We start from the raw sequence: 17,503 nt of genomic DNA, 5'->3' as shown, positions 1-17,503 counted from the left end.
GCGGTTTTGTACGTTGATAGATCAGTCAGTCAGGACAATTCGTTCTATTTGGAGAAATATGTAAGGCCCAGTTGTATAGACAGCTTATTGGCGGCTTATTTGCAGCAAAGGCTGGGACAGTCCCTTCGGTACTACATCAGTGGCATTAACCTGTCGCCGTGACTAATGTAAGGCTCGCCAGGATCGCTCGGCCCCGGGTAAGGCTCGCCAGGATCGCTCGGCCCCGGGCAGCATTAGTGTCGGGTAACGCGGCGTGTCAGATAACGTCGGGGATCAAACGGACCCTGTCCCGTAATCGAATCTACTTTCGTACATCAATTTCCTACTGTTGGTGAATAATTCATGACTCAAATCTGTCTGACAAGTATCTATATCTACACATATAAAAGGATAAACCGGCTGTCTGTCCAGCGGGGTCATTCGCTAACCCAGTATCTAACATTTGACATTGGTTGGTTCTACATTGCTGCTTCACTGAGTTATATTAAAATAATTTTTCATATATAACCTTCAATGGATTTGAAAAATGTCAAATGAACTCGGTGGCTATCATTCAGTATTGATCACTGAGTTAGCTGTGCGCTGGTCGGCACGCTGGCACAGTACCTCCGAGACAGAGTGAGCCGAGCTAATGACGCACACCCATCTCCTAAGTTACGAGTAGCTACCGACTCAATACAAGTTCCCTGGTGGCGTATGAAGCCAGCGCCGACACGCAATGTGCGCCGCAGCGAGGAATCCGTACCTTAAATTGACCCAACGGACCCATTGCCTTCGTCAATAACTCAACACACTTGCAGTAAGTTCTCAGCGCTAGTTAGTGCTTCCAACTATTCAGTTCAGGGATATGACAATAGCCAGCGAGATACAATTAACTAGTACCAACCAGTACTATTCTCTAAGCCCCTTTGTTCATCGTTCAATTCGCCGATGACAAATATTTGCCTCAAACTGAGGTGCACGACCCTATTTTGAGTCATTTCTATAGTTAAAACCCTTCATCATCTCGACTCATCACCCCCACCATCTAATACTTATTACCACGGGTCTCCTCTCAGAATAAACAGAATTTAGGCCAGAGTCACCACGCTGGCCAAGTACAGTACTTAACCTTTGAGAACATAATGGTGAACTCTCAGATATGCAGCCTTTCTCACAATGTTTTCCTTGATTTTTTTTTTTTTTTTTTTTATAGACTAATATTCCCCTTTCCTCTCCAACTAAGCGTCAGGCTTGGGCTAGGAGTAGGTACGACAATAGTGCAACGGGCGGGGTTTGAACCGTCGACCTTTCGGTTTTCAGTCCACTCCTTTACCGGTTGAGCTATTGAGGCTTATGCAATTAATAAAGCAAGACGTGATATTTATTCAATAGCTTAAAATGCACATAACTCCAAAAAGTGGGGGGTGCATACCCGGAACAGAACGACCTCCCGATTAGGAGGCGGATATTTCTACCACACAGACACATTTACGTGAGAGATCTGTCTCGTTTTAACCCTGTCTTAAGTCTCACCGTAAAAGTGCGATCCTTGCCACCGAAGTGTGGCGCCGAAGCGCTTTCAGCAACAGCGCGCAGCGCGAGCTCATCCGCACCATGCGACACCTACACCTTCCCGTCTAGACACCAGAAAAACAGGCCAAGTGCGACTCAGGCTCGCGCAATTAGAGTTCCGTACTAAAGTCGTATTTTTCGTCATTTTGCACGATAATTCAAAAACTATGATGCATAAAATAAATAAAAATCTGTTTTAGAATGTCCAGGTAAAGACCTTTCATATGATACCCCACTTGATATAGTCACTCACTTTGAAAGTTGAAAATACTAATTATTAGTTCATGACCACAATTTAAATTTTTTTGTGTGATCTAACCCTGAATTCGCAGTTTTCAGATTTTTCTCCAAATGTCAGCTATAAGATCTACCTACCTGCCAAATTTCATGATTCTAGGTCAACGGGAAGTACTCTGTAGGTTTCTTGACAGACAGACAGACAGAAAGACAGACAGACAACAAAGTGATCTTATAAGGGTTCCGTTTTTCCTTTTGAGGTACGGAACCCTAAAAAGCTCTCAGAAGTGACGACGAACAACCTACGAGTTAGAAGGTATAAAAGGAGAGTAAAATAAATAAGTAATACTCATTCCTCTTCCTCGTCCGTCCGTAAAACTTAAACTCTAACTTTCACTAAAATATTTTTTTAACACATATCAAAAATGACGGATCCGGCAGCGGATCTACATCCATTGTTTCAATGATTGACTTTCATTAATACTGAAGTTTCAATCAGGATTAAGAGATAGGTAGTTAATGCCTTGCATGAAATATTTAAATAATGAATGAGACATTAAGCTGGCCCGCCGCTGCTTTCCCCGGATGGAATTTCTGAAAATCATTTCCTGGGGGCGGTTTGCGTTACAGAAAAAAATACATGGCCAGGAAAATTTTCGGAATTATTGTCTAATATTCTAGATCAGTATGGATGAAAAATTGATTGATAGAATGTAAGTTCGGGAACAATAAAACTATTAGTTAATCTTAAACAAGTACAGTACACGGCCGAAAGTAATGTACATCGGCCTTTAGAATGACATTTCGGCTTTGTAGAGCGTTGTTTCTGTCACTCATACCTATATGACGTTTTGTCGGTCTGAACGACCAATAATAATAATAATAATAAATAATAAATAAATAATTTTATTTCAGGCAATGACAAAACAAGTTACAACCCATAACAATATACACACAATATGGAGCAGATTACATTAAATATTAGAATTGAATTGACTAACAATATAAATGTAAAAAAATAAAATAAAAAATGGAGCTAACAATTTAAAAATAAACTAATCTAAGTAAAGGTGTTATTATCGCACCGATGCAGGTTGGACCAGTGTTTTGTGAAAGGATTACTAAGATCCTCTACAATAGCACATAAGATAGCCAATACCTGCTATCTCCTTCTAAAGGTCGGTGTACATTACTTTCGGCCGCGTACGGTAGGGAAATAGATACCAGTTGGTATGTACATATTATTTTTGATAGAATCGATATCACAGATATTAAGAAAAATGCAAGACATGGCCCGATAGGGGGGAGTTTGCGAATAATTCAGGCTGAAAGTCAGGTATAGCACATCTAAAAGTTAACAATAAAATCATACAGGAATCCTTATACACAGTTATAACGCTGTATCCAACGACTCGTGGCCTCGTCACCGCCCGCCGCGCCCGCCGCGCCCGCCGCGCCCGCCGCGCCCGCCGCGCCCGCCGCGCCCGACACACGCCGCGCCGGTCGCAGACAGATTATAAAAACGCGACAATTAAAAGCTCGCCCACTTCACTTGAAATTGAATGTTTAATTAGGCTAATGCCAGCCCGCCCGCCGCCCGCCGCCCGCCCGCCCGCCGCCCGCCCGCGCCCAAACCTACAATGATACAATACTACAACTACGGTTGACGCCACTTGACACAATATGCCGGATAGAGGACGCTACTCCAATATGGAAACGTTATGAAAATTTCAAATACTGTGGTATTTTTTGATGCAGCTGTTTGTTTCTGTAGTTGTCGAAATTTTAACTAAACAAAGCAAATTGATGTTCCCGTGTTCCCGTGTTGTCGGACCACGCACGTGTAGGGCTCCGTAGTTGCCCGTCTCATAATTATTATTATTATGGAATTATTATCTCTGAGCTGAGCCGCGGAAGGTCGAACGGACAGATGGACATGGTGAAACTATAAAAAAAGTTATATAATAATATTATATTGTTTTGTTACACAGACTCATAGTGTTGTACGAACGTTGTAGCGTTGTGCAGCAATAGACAGCGCAGCACTCGCCACATTCTGCCGTAAACAATGCAGTGATTTGAGAGCGATATGAATAATCCAATTAAACGCTTAACTACAATAAGCTCGCTCGTGTTAGTACTGGATGCTCAATTAAGCGGCGTGTACACAAGCAGCGGCAAACAGCGAGCTTCGCGCCACGCGGCCCGCTCGCCGGCTAAACAGTTATTGCTGCGAATAACATTAGGCAATTACAGTACCTAGCAGGGAATATTGTACATCGACATTTAGAAAGAGATAGCAGTTCCGTAGAGCGTTGTCTCTGTCGTGGAGACCGACAAAACAGCACATAGGAAATCTCATTCTAAAGGTCGACGTACAATATTTCTTGCCGGCTACTTTGTTATAGTTAAATGAGCGGTGATAGCCTAGTGGTTAAGACGTAGCACTTCTATTTGGGAGCTCCGGGGTTCGATCCCGGGCACGCACCTCGAGTTTTCTGACTAATTTGAGTTTTAGTAGATACTAAGTTCAATAGATACTAATCAGCCCACCGGTGTATTCTATTTTTGAATTTCTAATAACATAAAATATCTAAGTACCTAGGAATAAAAATGTTCTCAAAATGTATTTTTTTAATCTTACATCAGTCTGCCTGCCAATGGATTATGCCTAATAGGTGCGTGTCCAATCTAACAAAGCGAAATCCATTTGTAATAAGGTGACACTAGTGACAGAGAAAATTTTACATTTAAGTATATTAATATTTCCACACAATCCACGCATATTACCGCTCAATGATATTCCTATTCTATCTTCAAATACCGACAGTAAAGCCTTCAACACACGTGACGCGCAACGGATGTAACTGTAGCGCGTGACACGTCAAACTACTAATTTTGCTGTAAACGCTGACACCACGGCACTGCAAGATCGTGGATCAACCCTTAGTTTACAATGACAAACATCTTACTTGTTTAAGAGAAAACTTGTCATAAACGTTGGAGTCCCAAGGCCCTGGAATGGCGACCTTGCACCAGAAATCGAAGCGCTGGAAGACCCCTCCCTCACTAGGTGGACCGACGACATCAAACGAGTCTCAGGGAGCCGTTGAGTCTAGGTAGTGCAAAACTGTGGCATGTGGAAGTCCCCACAAGATACATTAAACGAGCCACAGGGGGTCGTTGACTCCAGGCGGCGCTAGACGGTGGCGTGTAGAAGCCTATAAAAGCAACTTATTTCTAGCATTTGATGTCTATCGGTTGATGATGATGATTATTTACTGTAAACTACGGCAGCAATTCTTTAGTTTCTTCTATCACAATTTCAGAGTCGCGCTATCCCGCGTTGTATTCGGTAGAGGCTTTAAAATATAACAATAGGCGCAGACTAGAGCGGGGCGGAATTTGTAACATGATTAAATCATGTTCATCCACGCCTCCGATAATGAATTCCGGATGTAACAGAGCGGCGGCGAGCGGGAGCGAAGCGGGAGTGAAGCAGCGGGAGCGGAGCAGCTGGTGCTGTTAAGTGATTTTGTTAACGTTATTACCGACTCACTAATTGGCTGGTTCATTACCTCGCTTACTTATTCAGTGAACAGATTTAAGCGCTTAGTCGTTAGCGCCCAGCTGACCTCGCCGAACTTTTTATTTCAGCCCTTGAAAATAAATGATTGATTGAATGAATGATTCTTTTGAGAAATATTGAGATGGAGTCGAAATCTTTCTGCATATGTCCATCATGTCGATAAATTGCAGATGTAACCTTACCCATACTAATATTATTAATGTGAAAGTATGTCTGTCCGTCTGCTAGCTTTTTACAGCCCACCCATTTAACTAGTTTTGACGAAATTTGGTACAAAGATAGCTTGCATTGAAGGGAAACACAAAAATATCCCACGGGATTTTTAAACGCGGCCGAAGTCGCGGGCTTCATCTAGTTCTTACTAGACACAAACTTGACTTGGTCCATGTGTTTTATAGGATTATGCAGTGAAAACTTAAATTTTCCGAGATAAAAAGTTTTCGAAATGCCTAACAACGCGTACATAGTTTTGATAAAATAAAATATTTTTCTAATACTATTCCGATGAAAATATAAAAAAAATTGACTTTATAGTTTGACGTGAAATTTTTTACATCTTTATTACCTGTTGTCTCCCAAAACCACCATGATCCCAACTTCATATTCGCGGATCGTTCCTGCCTGTATTGGGGACAATACGCAGAGACACTTTCAGCTTTTATAAAATAACGAAGGTCTGGCCCGCGCTGGCTCTCTCTCTATTGTGGGGAACGGAAGACAAGTAATGGTTTAATTTAGTAGAGACTGTCACAGCAAAGATCCAGTTAACAAATGAGTGTCGCGAGGTAGAGGTGCCTTGTCTCCGCGTTGTTTATCATATAAACACGAGGCGCTCATTAATCTGCATCGTACGACACAGACAGACGGACAGATTTATGACAGAAGAATAGATATAAACTGAAATGTTATTGTTCCATACGCTTAAATCAAATCTCAGTTTTGTAAACTGTAAAACAATATTTCGTAATTGTATTATTTCGTACGTTTACCGTACCGCTCCATACAAACGTATAGTCTGCAACAGGTTGAGATGGCAATCGGGGTATGAGGTGGGGGGACGCCCCGCACACCCGCACGTCCCAGCGCTCGTCCGCACCGGGTTAGATACTTAGTTCTAAAGTTAAACGATCTCAAGTATTTAGAATATTTATGCCTATGTGACGTTTTGTTGGTCTCAACAACAGAAACAATACTCTACAATTATACTGCTACCTCTTTCTATAGGCTGATGTACATTACTTTCTGCAACGTACTGTACTAATTTTAAAAGACTAAAAACTTTTCTAACTTTTCTTTAAAACTAGTCATTGTGACGGAAATCTGACAAACCACAGACAGATATTAGTTTGTAGAACGTGTGTCACATCGAGTTTGATTGGTTATTATTTGAACTACGTTTGTATGGCCCGCGTGGCGGACGCGGCAGACCGCCGTCGAATCAAATCCCAGCCGGCAGCGTTGCCAAAAATTCGAAATATCAAACAGCGATATCGTTTCTCGGAAAAGTTTTTCCGTTTGAGACAAATCTCCCGCGCGACGTATCCTCTCAACACTCGCTCTTCAGCCAAAATACGTAAATAAGTAGTTTTATTATTCATACGTTTCCCCCCGAGCCCCGAGGCGGAGTGCCAAAGCTCCAGCTCTATATATAAATCACAAATATCTGATGCGAGCGAGAGGTCGCACCATCTCTCGTGTGTCGACATCGCATCCAATCATTGTTTTTGTTTCTGTTGAAACACTACTTGACCTACAAACTCTGCATGTTTTTGTATCTGTTGAAACACTACTTGACCTACAAACTCTGCATGTTTTTGTTTCTGTTGAAACACTACTTGACCTACAAACTCTGCATGTTTTTGTTTCTGTTGAAACACTACTTGACCTACAAACTCTGCATGTTTTTGTTTCTGTTGAAACACTACTTGACCTACAAACTCTGCATGTTTTTGTTTCTGTTGAAACACTACTTGACCTACAAACTCTGCATGTTTTTGTTTCTGTTGAAACACTACTTGACCTACAAACTCTGCATGTTTTTGTTTCTGTTGAAACACTACTTGACCTACAAACTCTGCATGTTTAAGAGGATGAAGATATAAACTGATATCAACATGAAGTTTAAACGTTTGATTTAACGAGAATATTACTCAAGTATTATGGACTATGTTAATATAAATATACAAATACAAATACATAGTGTTCTCAGGGGGTGTGTGAAGTTTGATAATCCGCACTTGGCCAGTGTGGTGAACTACGACCAAACCCTTCTCATTCCTAGAAGAGACACGCGCTCAGTCACCGATAGGTTGATCATGACGAAATTTCTTTACAAGGAATACAAGCAACTAATTTTGTCTTGTGACAGGCGAAATGGTCTGTGCGTTAATCTACCCTCAGTTCGTCAGTGCCGCGCGTCAGGGCCCAGGAGGACGAAGACGAGCTAAATTGAAGCAGGTATTCATGCTCCCCGGTGGCCTATTTACCTACGGTCTAACCTAAACGATGCCACGTCTCCCCCCACCCCCACTTCTCCCCGCATCCCCTCCCTCGCAGGAGGCTCTTTAAGTTTTTTCATCTTGTAGAATAAAAGGCTTTCCCAGCATTATCGAGTTTGATGCTTAATTTCCCACTTTACGGTGATATTACTTTTCATACTAAATCAATTTTATCACTACCCATATTATAAATACGAAAGTGTGTTTGTTTGTTGGTTTATCCTTCAATCACGTCGCAATAGAGCAACGGATCGACCTGATTTTTTGCATGGTTATAGCTAAAGACCTGGAGAGTGACACAGACTACGTTTATCCCGGGAAAAAATAGTACCCTCGGGATTAAAAAAAAACAAAATCCACGCGGACGAAGACGCGGGCATCAGCGAGCATCGATCACAGGAAGAAAAAAAGAGTAGATACATTACATAAATACGTATCTATGTGAAGATTACGATTACAATACTCGGACCACATTCGTAGAGCACTATCGCGTCTACTCTCGTGCGTTTCGTATCTTCCGTCTTACTCATCACCGAAAACGAATTATAAGTATACTTAATTATGTCATTAAAGCTTGAAATAAGGATAAACAATATTGTTTTAACATTTTGAACACGGTTGAGAACATAAGTACCTAACTATAGTTCAAATGCGGTGTAAGTAACTATTGGCAAAGATTGCTATTGGTAATCAATCGACTAGGGGAGATAAGAAGCACTGAAGCACTTTAATTTCACCTGTCGTGAACTGTTGAACTGTTGAACTGTTGAACCGTGAAGTAAAAAGGATTCGTCTGGCGGTCGTGCCGCAAACTACCTGCAGTATTTACATAGCACAGGAATAGTAATCTTGTACGAAATAAGTAGGTAGTGCTTCTGTTACAAAGTTCCTCCGGGAGCCTCACTGCCTCAGGAAACTACACCGCAACAATATTATAAGTTTTACCGACGAGTATACTATTGAACTCACCTGCTCTATGTAAAGCGTAAGTTTATATACTTTTATGATTTATTTACAGTATTCTGTACTCATAATAGTATGTACGAGATACGAGATAAGAACGATTTTCACATATATGTAGGCTTAGTACAAGATTTTACGTATCAAATCGTCGTAAAAATTAAAAACAATGGTTTAACTTTAAATTAAGAATCTTTAAGTCCATTTTACTTTGATGGCATTACGGTACGATTCTCGAATTCTATCAACGTCGGTGAGATGTGAAATCTCATACTAAGCATACTGCTGACCAGATCAAAGGTTCAAATTACAGATTACGTGAAAAGTTAACGCCTCTGAATTTCTCTTAGAATAACCTTACTAGGTTATAATGAATTAGTAGATCGTTTTCAAAGGTACAGTTTCAACTTTCAAAGGCTATACATGTAGGCTTCTTGCTCGCAACATGAACATGCCAGAATAGTGAGATAATTATCACGAAATAAAGCTCGTCGTGACGGAAATAAATCACGACGAGGACGTTTGGTCGTCGCTCTCGTGTTAATGAAGACGAATGGCGTCGCGGTCCGCTCGGCCTACACGAGGCGACGAGGGACGTGTAGCTCCATTGACGTAGCTATGACGTAGCAGAGCTACGACCTCTATGTGCTACGCACTGGACGGTCATTCCAAACGAAAAGTTTTGCGGACTACAACCCGCTATTCTACTAATATTATAAATGTGTGTTTGGATGGTTGGATATTTGTTACTCAATCACGTAAAAACGGCTGAACGGATTTGGATGAAATTTGGAATGGAGATAGAATATACCCTGGATTAACACATAGGCTATTTTTTTTCCGGAAAATCAAAGAGTTCCCGTGGGATTTTGAAAAACGTAAATCCATGCGGACGAAAGTCCAGAGATAATAATATGCAAACAGATTGGGTGTAACAATTATTATGTGAAAGTCTTGTGAAATAGATTTGATAGCAGAACAATACACTGAACAAGAAATGTTGTTCATTTCCTTCGGTAATTCCCGCCGTGTAGATAGTAATTGTGTGAGGAATGAGTATGACAGCGAGGTTATCTTACGTACGAGATGGATTCCCCTCCGGGGAGCGCACCTCGCTGTGGAGTTAGCGGAGGATTGCTACGACGAGGCTTCTTTTAATATCCCGTGCTAGTTAAACTAGGAATTTTCACGTTTCAGTCCGTCTATTCGTCTATATGCGTGTCATAGTCACTTTTTAATTATTGTCATAGTTATTATTATCGCTAATGACATACATATATTCCGGAAAAATATATAAGATGTCAGATAATGTCCGTGACATCCCGGCAAGCTGAGGTTTTTTCTTTTTCAGATACAAGTTAGCATTTGACTGCAATCTCACCTGGTGGTAAGTGATGATGCAATCTTAGAAGGATGCGGGCTAACCTGGACGGGGTATGGCAGTTTTTTATTAAACCCATACCCATTTGGTTTCTACACGGCATCGTAATGGAACGCTAAATAGCTTGGCGGCACGGCTTTACCGGTAGGGTAGCCATGGCCGAAGCCTCCCACCAGACAAAGGTTAGCACCGACTACACCTCGCGACGTGTAGATGTACCAACAAATAACGAGTCTCGTAGCGTGATACCCGTATATAAAAAGATACCTGGCATCGACATATTTCATGACTCAGCTACTGCATTAAAAAAAAAGCTCTTATCATTTTACGGTGGGTTCATCTCCTAAGTAACTTAATTATTAATTGTTTAGTTAAGTAGTTAGTTAAGTTCTTTTTATTTGTCTAGATATTTTGCAAATGCTGTGTACACATTTTATAGATACATTTATCAGCCTGTGTTTGTCTATAAGTGTCGTAGTTTGTGTTAAATTAATGTATTGTGTGTGTTCCTAATAAATAAAATAAAAATAAAATAAAATATAAGCAGAAGCATCCTTCTCTATATCTATAAGGTAGCTTCGAGGTACCATTTCTTTCGAGTCACGGATTTATTGAGTCAAGTGTAATCGCTCGAGGCGATACGTAGTTTATTATCGTTATTTTGGAGGCACAGATTCTAACACATAATAATCGCAAACAACTTCTGTAAATTGGAAGCACCGTTTGAACCTGACAGAGACAATGAAGACTTACTATTTGGTCCTATGTACTTAGGTAACTTATTTGTCAGGTTATATGATTTATTATTATATATATTTATCGTTGTATAATGTTACCCCGTCTCCCTCTTACAGTTTCGAAGAGATCACTTTAGTGATAAGGTCGCCCTTTGTTTAGAATAGAATAGAATAGAATGTTTTTTTATTCATGTAAACTTTTTAAAAGTGCTTATGAATAGTCAGGTTTAATTTACCATTTTTTTTTATTTAATTTACCACTGGTTCGGAATGCCGTTCCTACCGAGAAGAACCAGCAAGAAACTCGGCGGTTGCTCTTTTTAATTTTTCAATTTACAATGTTATTATACCGTACTATACAAGCCATTGCAGCCCCGTGCATTGCTGGAGCGAGTCAAATCCAAGCTTTTTTATCGTTTACATAGTCTGCGACTGTATAATATGTTTTTTTTAGGAGCATACTTTTAACACATTTTTTAAACTTGTGTAAAGGCAAGTCTAAAATTGCTTGTGGAATTTTATTATAAAATATTACACTCATTCCCACAAATGACTTTCGCACCTTCCAGAGGCGGAGCGCAGGAGTAGCTAGCTTATTTTTGTTTCTAGTTTGCCTATCATGGAGATCACTGATTTTTTTGTAACTGTGAATGTTTTGTCGTACAAAAATTATATTATTGTAAATATATTGGGAAGCTACTGTAAGAATACCTATTTCCTTAAATATCTCTCGTAGGGAATCGCGCGGTTTTAAATTATAAATTGCACGTATTGCCCTTTTTTGTAATACGAATATTTTCCCCGTTTTTTAAGTGTTTTTTAAGTGTATCCTGTGTTCTTACTCTCTGTAATATTGTTAACAATAAAGTTGTTTAAATTAAATTAAATATTCATATTAAAAATACACTAAATGTATGTAGGGCAGTAGGCAGCGATTAATTGTCGAGTGTTTGTTGTTTCTGCGGAGCTCATTCACTCGGTCGGCGCTCGCACTGTGTGGTCGCACCGCGCGCGACGTCGCCGTCGTGTGTATGTAGTGTGTACGTAATTCCGCGCCGGGCGGCGGGCGGCGGGCGGCGGGCGGCGGGCGGCGGGCGGCGGGCGGCGGGCGGCGGCACAATGAGTGATCGCGATCGTTCCGATACAACGAATCTTGTTAATTGAATTGCATTTCAGTGTTGACTATTGAGCGACTGAGCGTTATCGCTACGCAGCACGTAGCACGTAGCACGCAGCACGCAGCAGTCCCCGCGAGACGCGAGGCGCGTCACATACGGCAATGCGTCACACCAATCGTTCGTTGCAAAGCTGACTGTTGAAAAAGATTTGCTTTTTTAATGATTATTGTGTATTGTTATTTGTTATTTTCATTGACTAATATGGACGATTAATATTTGTCTTTTAAATAGGTTTGACAGAAATATTTAACTCCGAAAATAAATTACAATGTAGCTAATTGTATTGTACACAATCTCTACATTAAACTAAATAATAGGGCTATGTAGAGTATTACTATCCCGTTTATATTGCTCCCTGTGGAAAAGGATAGCACTTAAATGCACTAAATTTACACCTATCAGTTTAGTTTAGTTCAGAGAAGTGTGTACAACAGAATAAGTCACAATATCGAGTTATCTGTGTAGAATCTATGTGAGGTGAGTATAGGCGGAAATACACCATTTGATTTGTTAGTATACATTTTGATCATCGTGCAGAATCCTTGTTATTAGTTTAGTTAAATGAGACACAGAATGGTTAATCAACAATAAACGCAGCTCAAAAACTTTTCAACAAGTTAATTAGAAACCACCAAAAACTTGCAGGTTAACTTCACAACTAAGGTTAATTCAATGTATTGTTACGGTTAGTGTAGCTCACACACACACACACACACACACACACACACACACACACACACACACACGCACACACACAAACCTCCGTCCGAGAACATCCTCTGGTAGATTTCGTCGCAATCTGTAGGAAGGAACAAAGTCTGCTTAAAATGGTATAACTTAAAAAATCATCATGACCCATTATCGGTCCACTACTGACCACTCCTCTCAGAGTGAGAAGGGTTTAAGCCATTGTCTACCACGCTGGCCCAATGCGGATTGATATAAAAATAGTAAATATAATTTGCATTAACAGTGAAGTAAAACATCGTGAGGAAACCTGCACATCTAAAACTGCTAAAATAAATTGAAATTCACAAGTAGTAGGATTCCTTTTTCCTTTTGAGGTACGGAATCCTAAAAAACGTATACTTCGAGACAAGCGGTCAAGCGCCTCAACCAAGACCTCATCGTACGACTATCGTGGAGCACAATAAACACTTGTCTTAAATAATAAACAAGTGCGAGTCAGGCTCGCGCAATGAGGGTTCCGTACTACAGTCGTATTTTTTCGACATTTTGCACGATAATTAAAAAACTATGACGCAAAAAAAAACTGTTTTAGAATGCACAGGTGAAGATTTTTTTTTTGATTTTTTTTGTGTGATCTAACCCTAAATTCACGGTTTTCAGATTTTTCCCCAAATGTCAGCTATAAGATCTACCTACCTGCCAAATTTCATGATTCTAGGTCAACGAGAAGTACCCTGTAGGTTTCTAGACAGACAGACGGACAGACAGACAGACAACAAAGTGATCCTATAAGGGTTCCGTTTTTCCTTTTGAGGTACGGAACCCTAAAAATAGAAAAAACTTTGAAGAGAAGTCTCTTCCTGCGTCGCTCCCTCAACTTTGAGGATCGTGGTTCCCTTTTGATATAATCTGCATTTGAAGAGAAGTAAAACCTTAACAATTATGTAAGGGTACAGTACATGGTACTCAAGCAGCGAGGAGCGTTGTTCCCCTGATGCTGCATATGTTCATGAGCGGCGGCAATCACTTAATATCAGGTGAGCAGCCTGCTCGTTTGCTCGTCGTTTATTAAAAAAACTCTACAGCGTAATAAAATGAGTCTTGTCTAATAAAGTGTCACGCAAAATTTGGAATTTTTAGGAATGAAGGCCGCCCCGGTCTGTCCGGGGAGTGGTCCGGGGGGGGTTGGGGGGGGGAGGGATTCAATGAGTGGTGACACGCCGGCATCCGGCCATTGTCACAAAACATTTTAACATATTTATTGGAGCGAGCGCGTGCTTGGAATGAATGAATCGGATCGCGCTGCAAACACCAATTTGTTGTGAATCCTGCGTAAAGCGGAATCACCGCCAGTACGCTTAGTATAAGGTTTTACGTCTCACCAAACGTTGCTACAATTCGAGAGTCGAAACACAATACCGTCAAAGTAAAATGGACATAAAGAGCCTTGAACTGAAGTCGAAAATTCAATGCCACTGATTTTAATTTGAAACGTATCCGCGTAGAGCGCTGGCTGGCTGGCTGTGTAGACAAACTTGAGCTTTAAAACAAAGCATTTAAGATCCAGTTTATTATAATGCAGAAGTGTTTCGGCACTCGAATACTATGAACGTCGGTGAGACATAAAAACCTCGTACTAAGCGTACAGGGCACTATCGGTTCCATTATTGTGCATTATTTGTCTAAACAAATGCTTTCAAACCCTGTTTAGGTTGCATGGCGGGTATCGATGTGTGGCGGGTATCGATGTATGGCGGGTATCGATGTATGGCGGGTATCGATGTGTGGCGGGTATCGATGTATGGCGGGTATCGATGTATGGCGGGTATCGATGTGTGGCGTGTATCGATGTATGGCGGGTATCGATGTATGGCGGGTATCGATGTATGGCGGGTATCGATGTATGGCGGGTATCGATGTGTGGCGGGTATCCATTTTGTTACATTAAAACTATTTTTTGTTTTACACTTGTTGCATTTTAACTGAACCCAGTGTTACATTTTTAATTGATTACTTATGTTGTTTATTCGTTTTGATATCTTGTCTGAAAATGTTACTCTTGTCAGTAAACTTGGTTTTTACACGAATGTGCTAAATGTAAATATTTTTTGCTTTTTTGTTCGCTTTTTGGCGGAGCACTGGATTTTTAATTTTTGCTTTTCTTTACCTAAGAGGATTTTATAACGAGACAGATCGGTAAGTAATGCAACAAATTAGAAAGTGAGTGGAAATAAACTTTCTTACTCTATTACAATTAAAAAGATTGTACGGAAATGGGAACTCTTTGTGGAAAGTAAGAAAACCGCTGAGTTAATAACGTTCAACTCCAAAGTAATCATAAAGCGGCGGAAGTAGCGGGCGGCGGGCGGCGGGCGGCGGGCGGCGGGCGGCGGGCGGCGGGCGGCGGGCGGCGGGCGGCGGGCGGCGGGCGGCGGGCGGCGGGCGGCGGGCGGCGGGCGGCGGGCGGCGGGCGGCGGGCGGCGCAGTCACGCGTCGCGTCGCGTCGCCGGCGACGGACGTGCGTCGTGTGACGTGTCGCAGCGCGCCAATAGACAATCTATGTGCCTCGGTCGCGCGCTGGGAGCTCACGGAATTTCAGACCATTGGGTATTGCACGCGGCGTTAGATAAAACCATCTTGACCAATAACGCTGTAAACTTTTAACCCTCCTATGTTTACACTGTTAACTTACAACAAATACTACTTAAACCATATTTTACAAACTTATTTTTCGTAGTAACATAACAAGAAAATGTTTTATTTCTGATGAATGGCTAAGTCACGTTTGGCATTTTCGTCCAACTACAGTCACACTTGTGCGGTGCGAGCGGTGGATGCGGGAACATCCACGCCGCGAATCTATACGAGTGTAGTGATCGCGTGGATGTGCTCGGCGCGATTAAATATCGTGGGAGGCGACCGCCGCCGCCGGCGCCGCGCGGCTGGCGTTCCCGCTGCGTAGATGCTTTGGTCGAATGATGCTTACATTTTTAGCAATAAAATCAAAAAACGTATAGTTATGGGAGCAAGGCGTTAACATGGTTTATTTTTGTAGCTTGCGACACTGCAATAACTGCCGTATGGGGTTTGCGGTCGAGACTGAGCGCCACGCAAACGATAACAATGTGTACATCTGTAAGAGAGAAGACAACTCACCGACAACGTGCAGCGTGACGAAGAAGGAGCGCACGGGTTGCGTGGACACCTGGCACTCGTAGACGCCGGCGTCGCGCTGCTGCGCCCACTTGATCTGCAGCGTCCAGTCGTCCGTCTGCGGCGAGTGCGTGGCCTGGAAGCGCTGGTCGGACGTGTAGGTGTAGCCGCCCACCGTGAGGATGTGCAGGTCGCGGTGCCGGATCCATGACACCTGCAACAATGGGAACGACTCGTATAGCCACCTGCAACTATGAGGTCTCAGCATTTTCTCAACTGCTCAAAAAAGGAGTGTAATATTTTCAGGGTTCATGTATGTGAGTTTCTGTATCCCACCATAACTTCTAAATGCCTGAACAGATTAGGATGTATGGGGTATCATTAGACTCCTTACACCATCCCTAGTGGCTAAATTTTTTTTGAGAAAAATTCAATATGGCGGCTGTACGGCACCATAATTGTAATTTTTTTTACTTTTTGGTTCGTTTTTAATAAGGCAGTCGTGTTTTTTAATTTCTTTAATTATGTTTCATACTTAGTAATGGATCAGTTGATTAGATAGGTAGATACAGTACGTGACAGAAAGTAATGTACATCGACCTTCGGAAGGAGATAGCAGATATGTAGAGGTACACTGAAACAAACGATTTGTTTCAGTGTACCTCTGTACGTATTAACAATGTGCTAGTACTTAATATAAGTGTAGAAAATCTGAGTGTCAGGCTCAAACTTACGAATACGAACTCGTTAGACCTCTTCAAGTGAATTTAGAAGTTGTAGGGTTTCCGATAAATACCGAAAGAGCTTAACTTTGGGGCTCAGATATACTTAGCGCGTACAAATCGATTCCAAGTAGGTATCTACACGTGTCTCATGTCTGTCAAAAGACAACGCGTGGATTCGTAACTTCATACCGTTCCCAGGGGCCGTGGTATTATGATACCTGAGCTACATATAGTTATATTATTTAGGAGCGATTAGAGAATATATTAAGCGAGCGATAATAGCTTTGGGAGCGAGTTCCGCCTTATGCAAAGATGCTCAAATACTTATCTCCTGTACACCATTCGATGGAAACAGAACATTTAGTTTAGTTTTAGATGTACTTAGTTTAAAGCTTATTTCAGACTGCGGGATGTAAATTATATTATAGTCCAATCAATATTAAAAAATTGATGCGAAAGTTGGGGACGCCGATATTGACCAGACTATAATATAAAATTATAACTATAATATAGAATTAAGCTTAATTCTAGTAAATACTAAACTATTTTTTAAATTTCAGAATAAATAAATTCTGAAAATGAGTGAAAAGTGCTATTATCAATTTCACATCACATACCTCCCTGCCTCCCGCCCTCGTGCATAATCGTGTCATCGATATCAAAATTAAATGGTTGTAGTTTTTTATAGCACAGAATATTTAATTGACCCTACAAAAACCGCCGCCGCTAACATGCTGGCAGGGGCAGACAGGGCAGACAGGGTATACAGGGGTAGACAGGGGCTGGCAGGGGCTGCAGGGG

At 41.4% G+C, this 17,503-nt stretch overlaps 1 protein-coding gene and 1 long non-coding RNA gene across 9 annotated transcripts in view; one reads left to right on the top strand and one right to left on the bottom strand.

The window, feature by feature from the left end:
* The window catches only part of LOC138404195 (zwei Ig domain protein zig-8-like), a 452,145-nt gene that overhangs the window by 20,874 nt on the left and 413,768 nt on the right, over positions 1–17,503 (bottom strand). For 5 of the 8 annotated variants that reach the window (XM_069507610.1, XM_069507615.1, XM_069507616.1 and 2 more), the window contains exons 4-5: positions 15,981–16,191; positions 12,895–12,933 (exon numbers count right to left, since the gene is read on the bottom strand). In XM_069507610.1, the coding sequence (XP_069363711.1) occupies positions 12,895–12,933; positions 15,981–16,191 (250 nt within the window). The remainder of the gene's footprint in view (positions 1–12,894; positions 12,934–15,980; positions 16,192–17,503) is intronic. The other 3 variants (XM_069507627.1, XM_069507620.1, XM_069507623.1) reach the window with 1 other exon arrangement.
* The window catches only part of LOC138404294 (uncharacterized), a 351,188-nt gene that overhangs the window by 86,161 nt on the left and 247,524 nt on the right, over positions 1–17,503 (top strand). The gene's annotated exons all lie outside the window — the stretch shown is intronic.

The sequence above is a fragment of the Maniola hyperantus genome, chromosome 2 (genome assembly GCF_902806685.2).
Source record: "Maniola hyperantus chromosome 2, iAphHyp1.2, whole genome shotgun sequence".
In the NCBI taxonomy this organism is placed as follows: Eukaryota; Metazoa; Arthropoda; class Insecta; order Lepidoptera; family Nymphalidae; genus Maniola; species Maniola hyperantus.
The sequence above is the reverse complement of the archived record's forward strand: the minus strand, read 5'-3'. Positions and strand labels throughout refer to the sequence as shown.